The sequence below is a fragment of the Electrona antarctica genome (genome assembly GCF_951216825.1).
Source record: "Electrona antarctica genome assembly, chromosome: 9".
NCBI lineage: Eukaryota > Metazoa > Chordata > Actinopteri > Myctophiformes > Myctophidae > Electrona > Electrona antarctica.
In genome coordinates, this window is record NC_136790.1 from 38,260,407 (window position 1) to 38,273,761 (window position 13,355).

General features: G+C 42.5%; 1 protein-coding gene across 1 annotated transcript in view; it reads left to right on the forward strand.

Annotated features, from left to right (window-relative positions):
• Nucleotides 1-885: 885 nt before the first annotated feature.
• Nucleotides 886-13,355, forward strand: part of LOC306930494 (serine/threonine-protein kinase 4-like) — a 50,449-nt gene continuing 37,979 nt past the window's right edge. The window contains exons 1-10 of the mRNA XM_079511491.1: nucleotides 886-1,056; nucleotides 1,766-1,880; nucleotides 4,293-4,373; nucleotides 4,989-5,117; nucleotides 6,886-7,000; nucleotides 7,877-8,041; nucleotides 8,837-9,004; nucleotides 9,209-9,346; nucleotides 10,312-10,443; nucleotides 10,776-10,983. Coding sequence (XP_079367617.1) covers nucleotides 1,837-1,880; nucleotides 4,293-4,373; nucleotides 4,989-5,117; nucleotides 6,886-7,000; nucleotides 7,877-8,041; nucleotides 8,837-9,004; nucleotides 9,209-9,346; nucleotides 10,312-10,443; nucleotides 10,776-10,983 — 1,180 coding nt within the window. The 5' untranslated portion in view covers nucleotides 886-1,056; nucleotides 1,766-1,836. The remainder of the gene's footprint in view (nucleotides 1,057-1,765; nucleotides 1,881-4,292; nucleotides 4,374-4,988; nucleotides 5,118-6,885; nucleotides 7,001-7,876; nucleotides 8,042-8,836; nucleotides 9,005-9,208; nucleotides 9,347-10,311; nucleotides 10,444-10,775; nucleotides 10,984-13,355) is intronic.

A 13,355-nucleotide genomic window follows, 5' to 3' on the forward strand; every position in this document is an offset into this window, starting at 1 on the left:
TTTCGTATCCGAAAGCAATAGTCAGACTTAAATACATCTATGTTAGTCTTGATCCAAGTTTCCAAGTCTAGCAGTCTCTGACTTGGAATGGGCTGTTGCTGTCCAGTGCTGATCTGTCTGAGACGGGTGTGCCTCAGGTGAGCTTTGAAAGGTCCTAGGCTGTTCAAGGGCTGTTCAAACTAATGACATGTCCATGCTTGATACGTGTTTTCAGCATTTGATTAAATGACAGAGTGATTATGTGGTCAGGTTAGTGTGTCCCTCATTTAAGACCTGCCAGGCTGCCACCAATGAGCATGTGAGAATTTTTCAAAAGTTCTTACGTTTTTGAAAATTGATTTACAAGCTCACAAAATTCACCTAACTTTGCTCATATATATGAGCATGTTTTCCCTGTAGTACCAAATGTACCATATTATGATAACTACACTTTTTTTCTTATCGTTTTTTACTGTTATCTATGCTGCTGCATTGTCTGAAGGGAGGTACAGGTTTTACTCTTATGTACACAGTAAAACCTTGAACCACAATGCATTGTGAGCTTGTAAATCTGCTATTTTCAAATATCCGAAGTATAGGGTTAAAGTGGTTAAACTGATTTTGATATATTAACTGAAGACATTTTCGTTGGAGACTCCCTGGAACGGTTAAACGTCAAAGACCCCTGGGTGGTCCCCCGACTCGGCTCTCAACGTCGGTTTGGTCCCAGGCTTACTTATCTGCGAAAAGAAAAGGCGACTGCTGTGCCCGCCTGTACGGGCAATGGGATGTTACACCTTTCCTAGCTGAGCCAATCAGAGTGCAGTGCGAGTCTGCGGCCGCACGTTCGGGCAATAGGATGTTACACCTCCTACCCCTGACGCTCCCTCCCCAGAGTCCCCACTGTCCCCCACCACCACCGCCACCAGCAGCGCGATATTCTTCTTCCTGGTTGTAGAAGTGTTCTGGATGTCTTTCTGCTAGCATAATAATACAACAAACTGTCATTATCAGATAACACGTCTCATGTCGTCCTGAAACTAGCTGCATAATGGAGCCGAAAAGGAAAATATAAGAGTACGTATGAGCTTTGTCTTTATTCCAAAACGATTAAAAGAAAACCAACCCGAACAGGTAATGTGACAGTTATTAACTGAAAGCGGTTAGCTGGTCAGCTAACTGCTAGAGAAAGCTTCAGTTTATAGTTATACAATCTGTAACCGCGACACTAAATTAAAAACAATAATAACAAATCTACATACAAGCCAACGACGTCGCATCACCGCGCGTTGTTCGCTTGTAGATCTGTATTTTGGCGAAAAGCGACACCGTCGTACTACGGCGTGTAAACAACAGTCCATTTAATTCTTTCAGTACATTTTCTCAAGACAAGTACTGTACTTATAAGTACAATTTTGCATCTACTCCACTATACAGAGGTCAAATATATTGTACTTTTACTCCACTACAATTATTTGAAAACGTTAGTTATTACTTTGTAAATTATTAAAACCTACATTATCCACTCCAGCCCTGTATTACATTTCGGCCATTTGAAAATAGCAGATCACAATGCTTTGCGATGCGACACATTGTGAACTTTGTAGATCTGCTATTTTGTGAAATGGGACATTCTGCATAATGAGTAATTTCTACTTTTGGTACACTTAAGCACATTTTGATTTGATACCAATAATTTGTACTTTTGTGTGTGTGTTCCAGACATTTACTTATAACAGATTAGTACAAAATGTGAGTACTTTTTCCACCACTGCTGTGTATGCAGGTTTTGACAGGACTTGGACACATGCAGTAGCTGGGGTGCAACAACTACCTGCCCCAAAAGGATATACCACCATGGAGAGCAAGGATAAAGTACAGATGAGGAATCACCCCCGCAGGTAAGTGAACACATGAAAAAATACAAAGAAGGTATACAGGGTTCCAAAAGTGCCTATGTATTCTATAGCAGTGGTTCTGAGGAGGTTCCAGGGGGTCTCGACTCCCCAGCAATATTTACCCTTTTATACCCTTTTTATATGGATATTCATTCAGTCAGTGTCGCACAAAACAAACAATTGACAATTCTAGAAAACAATAATAAAAAAATCACACTTGTGTGAAGTGAGGGGCACCCACTGTGGCTGTCACATGACATTAAAAGTCCATAGACTTGGCTGCCATATGACATCATGTCTAAAAGCCAGATGTTGGAGGGGCCCCTCAAAATGTATAGGTTACATACATGGCACAACAACTTTTCAAATGGGGGGGTTTGCACCTAAAACATAACAAAATGGGAAGAAAATGTTTTTAACCTCTGTTCCCTAGACGGAACATGTTTCCAAACCTTCTCACCAATTGACCATGGTGCTGTGCAACAGCGACTGTGTTGACCCATATGACACATCTATCATTGATGGATTGAGTTGTGTAATCAAGGGAATTAACAGAAAATGTGTGACAGTAGTATGTGTAGATTTCAGTTTTTCATTGTAAGCTGTGTTGTCCGTAAATCAGTCTTTACTGAACTCAGAGAGTCAAATGGACCTTTTAAAATGACTCTGAGGATTTAGTAGGAACTGATACAGTTGGGTGCCACCGATATTGTCCCTTATCATTTGACCCATTTAGGCCTGACCTCAAAATTTAAAAAAATCCTTCTAAATCCTCCAGTTTTCTGAAATAAATATTTTCACGATTTTTCAAAAATAGCAGACCTACAAGCTCGTAGCGCGCCACTCGGTGGCGCGCTATGAGCTTGTAGATCTGCTATTTTTCAATAGCTAAATTATAACATAATGTTTAAAACACCAAAAGGGGTTTTGCGCAGATCACGCAGACCTCAGCAAAAAGAAAAGGACAATATCGATGGCCTCCAACTGTTCCTACTGTTGCCTCAGTCTCTCTATGGGGTGGGGGTGGGCTGCACTGTGTTCGGTCTTATCTACTCTGCTCACATGTTCACTGTTTCCTGTAATTATATGTACAGTAGCAGGGATGCTGGGAAGTAATTTTAGTTGTGGTTCCATATCCGGCCCTGTTATTGGCTGACAGTCTTCATCCACATCTCATGTTTAAAATGTTTTCTCTTCATAACCTTTACATTCTCATTCTCAAAACAGCAAGCACCTGCTACAAGGTGGTAATAAATATTTAGCCTTTCAGAGCATGACCCAGTCTGGAGGCTCTATGTTTCATTAATCTGGCCAATGTGCCCAACAAAAGAGCCCATCATTTTTATTGACATCTCAATGTGAAAATGTGCAATTGGCACAGGATGACAGGTCACCAAAATACTAGTCTTACTAAAAGTAAAACCTTACCTGTTACAGATACAGAGTACTGTAGAGGGGATTACTCTGGTGTCCGGAACAGCATCTGTGTATCTCAAACAGTGACATGTACTCTACTGTGACAGACTGCTGCCATGGCAGTCATAGCGTACTCGACTATGATGAATTGTCATCTATCTAATCTAGTTTAGTATTGTATGGGCCTTTGGGAGATAGAAAGAGGAAATGCAATCATTTGACTTTTGTCTAGACCTAGAACTCACATCAGTAGCTCCAAAACTGTTCACACTTCAGAGAGGCTCTGCACAGTGACACCACAACAACCACAAATAAAGACACACTGTGACAGTGTTGTGTTTTAAATGGAGCAAATGAGACGTTGAGTGTGGAGAACTGAGTGTGTGTGGCATCCTGGCGTCGCAACAGAGCGAGAAAGATACAGTATGCCTGTATTGGGCACATATTCTTTATGTAGAAATCTTTTGTTAGAAAGAAGGAGAGCAAGTTGAGTCTAGTCTCAGCTGATGTCTCATATCTTGACAGTCTGCTGCTGCTGTTTTAAGCATGGCTTGGTAGTAGTTGCTCTGGTGTTTGAAGCTATTTTTGTATGTAGGTTATTACAAAAAAGGTTCCTTCATGAAAGTTAAGCTAGAGAATGTGCAGTACATCCCAAAAGTACATAAAAGGTACAATAACAACTAACAGATACATGTACAGTAAATGTAAAATGTACAGTGCAGTTGCAATGACAGCTTTGTAAGTGTTGCAATGAATGCGTTGTAAGCGTTTTTTTATTTTACATTTTGCAACGTATAAAGTTATTAAATATGTCGTCCATTCCTTGGTACATTAAGTTATTTGTCATATCTGGAGCTTTTGTTTACAAATCCTAAAAGCCGAACAGAAATGTATTTTATTTTCTATTTATATGTTCCAATGTTCAATGACCAACACAGACTTAAATGTGCATCTTGTCTGTCCCTCCTGTGCATCTTGTCTGTCTCTGGGGGACTTCAGGCAGTTGAAGAAGTTGAGTGAGGACAATCTGACCAAGCAGCCAGAGGAAGTCTTTGATGTGCTGGAGAAGCTAGGTGAAGGGTGAGTCACACACACAACTTGCATTCTACTCAAACGCATCTTCTAGCTTTCTTTTCCTCTCTCTCTCTCACTCTCACACACACACATTAAGCTCCTCCCTCTGGCACCCTTGTCATAAACACTGGTTCTTTATTTCCTGTTTCTCAACTCACTTCCTTTTCTGAACTGTGTGTGTGTGTGTGTGTGTGTGTGTGTGTGTGTGTGTGTGTGTGTGTGTGTGTGTGTGTGTGTGTGTGTGTGTGTGTGTGTGTGTGTGTGTGTGTGTGTGTGTGTGTGTGTGTGTGTGTGTGTGTGTGTGTGTGTGTGTGTGAGATCCTGTCATCATTCTCTGCCAACCGCTGGTCACTGTGTGACTCACTGTGACCCTTCAGTGAGTGTTGTGTGTGTATATCTGATATAAACAGTGTGTTTAAGGTTCATTAAGATGACAAAGATTGTTGCCATTATACTGAAACGTGTGTGTGTGTGTGTGTGTGTGTGTGTGTGTGTGTGTGTGTGTGTGTGTGTGTGTGTGTGTGTGTGTGTGTGTGTGTGTGTGTGTGTGTGTGTGTGTGTGTGTGTGTGTGTGTGTGTGTGTGTGTGTGTGTGTGTGTGTGTGTGTGTGTGTGTGTGCAGGTCCTATGGCTGTGTGTATAAGGCTCATTATAAGGAGACTGGAGAGATTGTGGCCATCAAACAGGTTCCAGTGGAGTCTGACCTTCAAGAGATCATTAAAGAGATCTCCATCATGCAGCAGTGTAACAGGTAACATTTACTGTTATCATCACATTACAGCTGAATGAAGTGTACTCGGGTGTGGATTGGAGGCCAATGTTAGTCATGACCATCGGGGACCCGGCAATCGTATTCGGGAACAGTTTGAATTAATCTGACTCAGTTTGAATCTGCCCTAAATCCAATTAGTCTGGGTTCTAAATATCGGTTTCAATATATTTTCACTTCATTGCCCAGCCCTACTTGTACACCATTTATTTTCTCCACGGCCACATGGCAATACGCACTTCATTGATAGAGTCTTACAATGAGATGTATTGTTGACTGGCTTTACATAATGCAAAATATGTTCATTTAAATAAAAAACTGATGGTCTTCCATTAGCATGCTCTCGCCACTACTGGTCATATTGTGCTGCTTTGGTGTCCACATGTTGACACTGAGGACAACCGTTTGGGCCGATTGTTGGTGCCAAAGATGAATCTGGAACATGAACCAATCAAGGTTGTTGCTTCAGTTCTGTTTTATTCAAGAAACAGAGGTGTTTAAATCACAGACAAAAGGAATAGTGTGGGGAGAAACCCCAGCAAACCAAACATACTGTAATGTATGACTCAATGTGACCAAGTAAAGCTTTAAATACATGTTCAGTTATTACTTTTTATTCCTGCTAGCGAAGGACGACTATGTTGTTCTGCCTGTTCCGCCACATTTTTCACTCAGTCAAAAAGTTAACTGGCAGATAGCCATGAAAGCGAATTCACGTTCCTCAGAGGATGGCCCTTACTGATGTTGGTTCCCAAAATGATATGTATTTGGCTGTCGACCCATCTCAAAACATTTGATCTTTCATAAGATTTGAGTTAAAAAAGGAAGGCTTTTATACACCTCCACCTGTAATATAGAGTTAAACATGTAAAAAAATATATATGTACAGTGTATATATGTTTTCAAAAATAGCAAATCTACAAGCTTGTATATCTGCTATTGTTTAATAGTATAATATAAAAGAATGGACCCCACTTTGAGAACCAATGTTGCTTTATAAAATCTAAAATGACACGGATGCTTTCCTGGTCCAGTTCCGAAATAATGCGTCAAAAACTCCCAGTCTGTCCCAGCAAGAGTGAAGGCCTTGGCAGAAGGAAATGGTCAATGAAGCTCCAGTCCAATGTGTGTCAAGATTGGCTACTTGCTTGCTCACATCGAAGGTGGGAGAATTAGAAGCATCAAATCGGCGATATTCGACTGCACAAATTATTAATCCTTTGAACTGAGCACCGATGGATTTACCAAAACTCACACACACAGACACGCCATTTTGATTACAGATTAGATCCCTGTTTAATTCAATGAGACATCCACATGGAAGTTCTCAGTCGCCACAACTGATTTCAGACATTTGGGTTCCATAAAGGTCAGCCTGTCACACACCAAAAATAGGCTATTTTAACATTGACGAGATTTTTTTAAGTGGTGAAACTATCAATATTATACATGTTCAATCCAGAAAACCCTAACTGATCTCTGATATTTAATAAAAGCAAGCCTCAATCTGCATTCTTTTGCAGATTGGCTGGCTGTATGGCTACCGAAACAAGCATTACAGATTGTACCAATTGTTCATGAAACACTGTGTGTGCGTGCGTGTCTCCTTTCACGTTGTTTCACAAATTGCAGATTAGGACTTGGCCCAACAACACATTCTTTCAGTCGTGAGATTACATTTTTGCTTCGATCCCTGCATCCATATTCCGTAATGTTGCCTCTACTGTATGCATTGTCTTGTATCCATCAGCCCCCACGTGGTACGGTACTACGGCAGCTACTTTAAGAACAGTGACCTGTGGATCGTCATGGAGTACTGCGGAGCAGGGTCTGTGTCCGACATCATCCGACTACGCAACAAAACGGTAATATAACACACCCTGGTATACACACACACACACACACACACACACACACACACACACACTTTACTTACTTGTGCTTATGGCTGTCCATCGATTTCGATGATGACGTTGCTCCAAGCGTGGGTTATTGGGACTAGGGGGGGGGGGGGGGGTGCGACGGTGCCATTGCATGTGGCTATGTAGGCCAATGCGTGAGCCGTATGGATTGCCACATGTGGGGCAGATGAAGTCCTCAGATGAGGGGAGGTCCCCTGCAGCACGCTGGTGTCGCTGTACGCGTTGCTGTTTTCTCCTCTCCGTGGTCTGCTCCTGGAGGTGTGCGATGCCCTCGTGACTGCCGTCTTTATGTGGTCCTTGTAGCGTTTCCGCTGTCCCCCGGGAGACCTTCCTGGAGTTGGCCGTAGAGAATCTGCCGGGGGAGCTTCTGGGCGGGCATGCGGATTACATGCCCCACCCAGCGTAGATGTTTTTGTGCAAGGAATACTTGGATGCTGGGTGTTTGTGTCCGGTCATAAATGTTCACATATGGGATCCTGTCCTCCCAGGTCAGACCCAGGATTCGTTGTAGGCAGCGGATGTGGAATATCTCCAGGATTCTGACGTGCCTTTGGTATGGGTTACAAAATCGTGGGATAAAAATTATAAAAAAAACATACAGTTCCAAACCCCCCCCGATGAACTGTCGTGACAATAGAAAGGTTGGGAACCCCTGGGCTAGACCGCACTCTAGTATCACATAACTATAATCTAATCTTATAGTGTCATATAAGCAGATGTTCATGCATTATAAGTGTGTTTACTGTATGATGAATTATAGACATGGGCATCATAGAAAGTTTTACCAATAAGGGTATTATTGTTTGTTGTGTGTTGTAGCTAACAGAGGAAGAGATAGCCAGCATACTGCAGGCTACCCTGAAGGGTTTGGAGTATTTACACTTCATGAGGAAGATCCACAGAGACATCAAGGCAGGAAACATCCTGCTCAATGCGGAGGGACAGGCCAAACTGGCTGACTTTGGAGTGGCAGGACAACTCACTGTAAGAACAACAGCTACACAGTACAACCCTGTCTACTTTTTATGACGTAGAATATGGTTAGATATCCTTGCTGTCGGGCAGAAACCTATTCTCATCCGTATTGTAATTTTCAAGTTTTTGAGGGGTGCTAGCCCCTCCTATACACAGGTTTAATGTTTGTCTTTAGTCCAAGGTTGTTTTGTAAACGCATGAAGGGAAGGGACAATGAAGGGACAATGAAGGGAAAATCTACGCCATAATGTGTCATTTACGTCATATTGTCTCTTTATTGTTAATGGCGTTTAATGTTTGTGTTTGCACGTTTGTTTTACATCACCATTACATCACCTAATCAACATGAGTTAGACTTTACTATATCAGCGCCCCTCACTTCACACAGGTGTGATTTTTCTTTTGTAAATGAACGCCATACTATGTGTCACACAAAATGTATAAAAGGTAGCAGATCTACATGCTCAAAACGTTCAAGATGATAATGCAACTGCTAAAATGTATTCAATGAATGCTCCGTCAATCTATTAATCAATTATTTGATTAACCATTTCACGCCTAATTGTCATACTATATTTACTTAGAATAGATGAAAGAGGACACTTGGGAAAACTTGGATGAGATAATCATTTCTTTATCTTTTGTCTTTGTTTCTCTCTTTCCTTATTTCTCTTTATGTTCTTGTTCCATTGCTTCCCTCCATGTCTCTTTATGTTCTTGTTCCATTGCTTCCCTCCATGTCTCTTTATGTTCTTGTTCCATTGCTTCCCTCCATGTCTCTCCATTCTTTCTTCTCCCTGTGAGGACACGATGGCCAAGCGGAACACGGTGATCGGCACGCCGTTCTGGATGGCTCCCGAGGTCATCCAGGAGATCGGGTACAACTGCGTGGCAGACATCTGGTCGCTGGGCATCACGGCTATAGAGATGGCAGAGGGCAAACCCCCGTACGCTGACATACACCCAATGAGGGTGAGGCCTGGCCTAATGGCAATTATTTGAGATGATCGCGATTTATTTGCATAATCATCATAATCAGGCGGCAGTGGCTCTGGAGGTAGAGCGGCCCCTTGGGAAACGGAAGGTTCCCTGTTCGACCCCTAGAGTTGGTGTCTTTATTTATTTAATCGTTTCCATTCTGTGTGTGTGTGCGTGTGCGTGTGCGTTGTCTTCCAGGCTATTTTCATGATCCCCACCAATCCTCCTCCAACGTTCAGGAACCCAGACCTCTGGACTGAACCTTTCAGAGACTTTGTCCACCAGTGTCTGGTGAAAAACCCTGAACACAGAGCTACCGCCACACAGTTACTACAGGTAACAATAGAACCCTGAACACAGAGCTACACTTACTACAGGTAACAATAGAACCCTGAACACAGAGCTACCGCCACACAGTTACTACAGGTAACAATAGAACCCTGAACACAGAGCTACCACCACACAGTTACTACAGGTACAATAGAACCCTGAACACAGAGCTACACAGTTACTACAGGTAACAATAGAACCCTGAACACAGAGCTACCGCCACATAGTTACTACAGGTAACAATAGAACCCTGAACACAGAGCTACCGCTACATAGTTACTACAGGTAACAATAGAACCCTGAACAGAGCTACCACCACACAGTTACTACAGGTAACAATAGAACCCTGAACACAGAGCTACCGCTACATAGTTACTACAGGTAACAATAGAACCCTGAACAGAGCTACCACCACACAGTTACTACAGGTAACAATAGAACCCTGAACATAGAGCTACACAGTTACTACAGGTAACAATAGAACCCTGAACACAGAGCTACCGCCACACTGTTACTACAGGTAACAAATAAACCACATAGTAAATCTTCACTGGAAACAATGTACAGTATGTCCAAAACTGTTACTTTTCAGGAAATGTAAAATAGGTATTTCTTTTAATCCACTAGCTTCTTTGCAGCTTGTAGATCTGCTACTTTTGCTATATATATATCTTTTTTCTATCCTGAAAAGTAACGGTGCTGGACAGAGACTGTGTTCATGCCATCACATTTAATCAAAAGCTCCTTAACCAACGAAACTAAATGTAATCGTTGACTGCTTTCAGGGGTCTGTACTCAGGCCTCGTCACATTGCAAGTTTGTAGATCTGCTATTTTTGCTGAGTGTTCGTCTATTTTTGCAGAATGCTCTCCTAACATTATGACATGACCAGAATAGGGATGCTAGGGTTACATGTGTTTATTGCCACATGCCTCAGCCATTTCCTCCTCTCTTTCTGTTGTTTTTGACAGCATCCCTTCATCCGCTCGGCCAAGTCCAACTCCATCCTCAGAGCTCTGATAACGGACGCCATGGACATCAAGCTGAAGAAACAGGAGGAAGCTGAACAGAGAGAACTGGACGCAGAGGATGACGACAACTCGGTGAGTACGCTCACACACACGATGCAAATTGCACTTTAGATGCTTGTATGTGGAACGAAGCAAAGATGGTTAGCAGTAGCCTGCATACACGATACATCAGTTTAAAATCACACATTCCAATTCTGAAAAAATAATCCCTCGTAGACTAGCCGTTGGGGGAATATACAGTGCCATCCCTAACATTTAGTCTAGTTTGTAATTGTTGACTAAATGTTTGTTTTTTAAAAAATGTGTGGTTTTCGTCAGTGACAAAAGGTAGTTGACAAAAGGTAGTTGGTATTCATCGTCATAGTTTTAGTGGACGACACCAACACTCCTCTCCCGTGTTGCAGGACGAGGACGAGGTGGACATGGGGACCATGGTGATGGCGGGTGGGACAGGGGACTCCGGGACTGTCCGCTCCCTCTCTTCCATGGGCGGGACGGCCCGCACCATGATAGAGCACGATGATGAAGACACGGGGACCATGCAGTCCCAGCTCGGCACCATGGTCATCAACTCTGACGAGGAGGATGGCGGGGACTGCGGCACCATGAAGAGTAAGACGCTGTTTAACTCAATCCAAACTCATGCCAAAGATGTCCTTGATGTCTTTTTTGTTTTTAAAGCTCACACTGCGAATGACATCTTTTAGTTTTTACACTAAATCTGAAAATGTTTTGTCTCAGATGAGAAGATTTATGTTAAAAAGATAAATTATTCAAAAGTTTCCAAATTATTTTGCAGATGCACAAGCTTGCAGCATAGCATAAAACGTAAACGACGGGACCCCTGGGGTTCCACTCCATGGACCAATGCTTTATTTGAGTCCACATTTATAAAAAACATCACAAGAGCCCAAATATTTATCAGTTGCCTCTGATGTCATTTTATTATGCACTCGAAATAGCATGGCCAATTCCTGCACTGATAATTGGGGACAAATCCCTGCTACTAGCATCATGTCCAGGGGGTGTACTGTACTGCTGTACATGTTACAAAATCAGGCCCTATTGGCCACGTGGCGCAGGAACCATCCAATCCAATCCACTTTATTTATAAAGCACATTTTACAACTCAGAGTTTACAAAGTGCTGTACAGAAGAATAAAACTAAATATACTATAGCTAAACACAGAGAACAGCAGCAAACACACGAAAAATACAAAACGGATACAAAACATGGACCATGGAAACTCAACCGGGGTTAAAAGCCAAGGTGGAGGTGGGTCTTTAGGTGGGATTTAAAGGTCTCAATGGAGGGGGACAGTTTGACATTGGGGGGAGCGCATTCCATAATTTGGGGGCTATGATGGAAAAGGCTCTATCCCCTCTGGTCTTTAAGCAGGTCTTCTTTTTTACCCTGCGGACCGCAGTGACCTTGGGGGATTATACACCTCAATAAGATCCGCCAAATACTGAGGTGCCAAACCATTCAGTTCTTTAAAGACAAACAATAACATTTTAAAGTCAATTCTGAAACGCACAGGGAGCCAGTGCAGTGACGCCAGAACGGGTGTGATGTGGTCCAGCCTGCGAGTTCCAGTTAGAAGGCGTGCTGTGGCATTTTGGACTAACTGAAGCAGAGCAATGGATGCTTGGTTTAGGCCAGCATAGAGCGTGTTACAGTAGTCCAGGCGCGTGGTGATAAAGGCATGGATAACACGCTCAAAATCAACAAAGGAAAGTACAGACTTGATTTTAGCTAAAAGCCTCAGATGGTAAAAGCTGGATCTGACCACAGCATTTATCTGTGTCAAGTTTGAGCGCATTATCATTGGTTCTCATACTTCCCATGGCTACTTACTAGTAACAGTCATTTATTTCCCCCAACCTTATGAAACCTCCTGGAAAACAAACAGCTGCTGAATCACACTGCACTTATTTGTATAGCCACCAGGGGGCACATTCACACTATGTCTGTTAGTGGAGGGGTGGAGGTGTCTTTTATGTGCCAGTATGTATGCATGTTAATCAGCTATACAGTACATAAGTCACACCCAGAAGATAGCATTCAAATAATGTGTCTAAAATGACTCTAGTACTACTGAAGAGCACTGCAATGTATTGAAGTTATAATGCTTCATTCTAGGGTAGTGATATTTTGGTTAAAACAATGTTTTTTTGTTAAAATTGGTAGTACTTAAGACACTCGCATTTTGCACCAAGCACTATACAGGACATGATTACAGACATTAGCCTACATTACACAGGCATAAGCACACACACACACACACACACACACACACACACACACACACACACACACACACACACACACACACACACACACTAGTCTAATGTTCTTGTATTGTGTTAGCATGGATCTTCTTTTCCTGCAGTTTAAACCACATTAACACAAACATTTAGAAAAAAAAATCACCTTTGTCTTTCCATAAGTACTGCGTGTGACTGTGTGCCCGTTTGCATGCATGTGTGTGCCTGCTGGGCCAGTGTGTTGTACTTTATACATTGTGCGGCAATGTCAGCTGTTTTCGATGCTGTCCTAAGATTTCACAAGTATAGTAATACTCAGTGTGTGCGTATCTGTGTGTGTGTGTGCGTGGCGTGCATGCGCGGGTCTGTCGTGTGTGTGTGTGTGTGTGTGTGTGTGTGTGTGTGTTCAGCATAATGTATTAAATCAGATTATTGATCCTTACTAATGGCGATGTACAATCAGAAGAAGCCACACACGCTCTCTCTGTGTGTCTATTACTTACACACACACGCTCTCTCTGTGTGTCTATTACTGACACACACATGCGCTCTCTCTGTGTGTCTATTACTGACACACACACGCTCGCTCTCTGTGTGTCTATTACTGACACACACACGCTCGCTCTCTGTGTGTCTATTACTTACACACACACACTCTCTCTGTGTGTCTATTACTGACACACACTCGCTCTCTGTGTGTCTATTACTGACACACA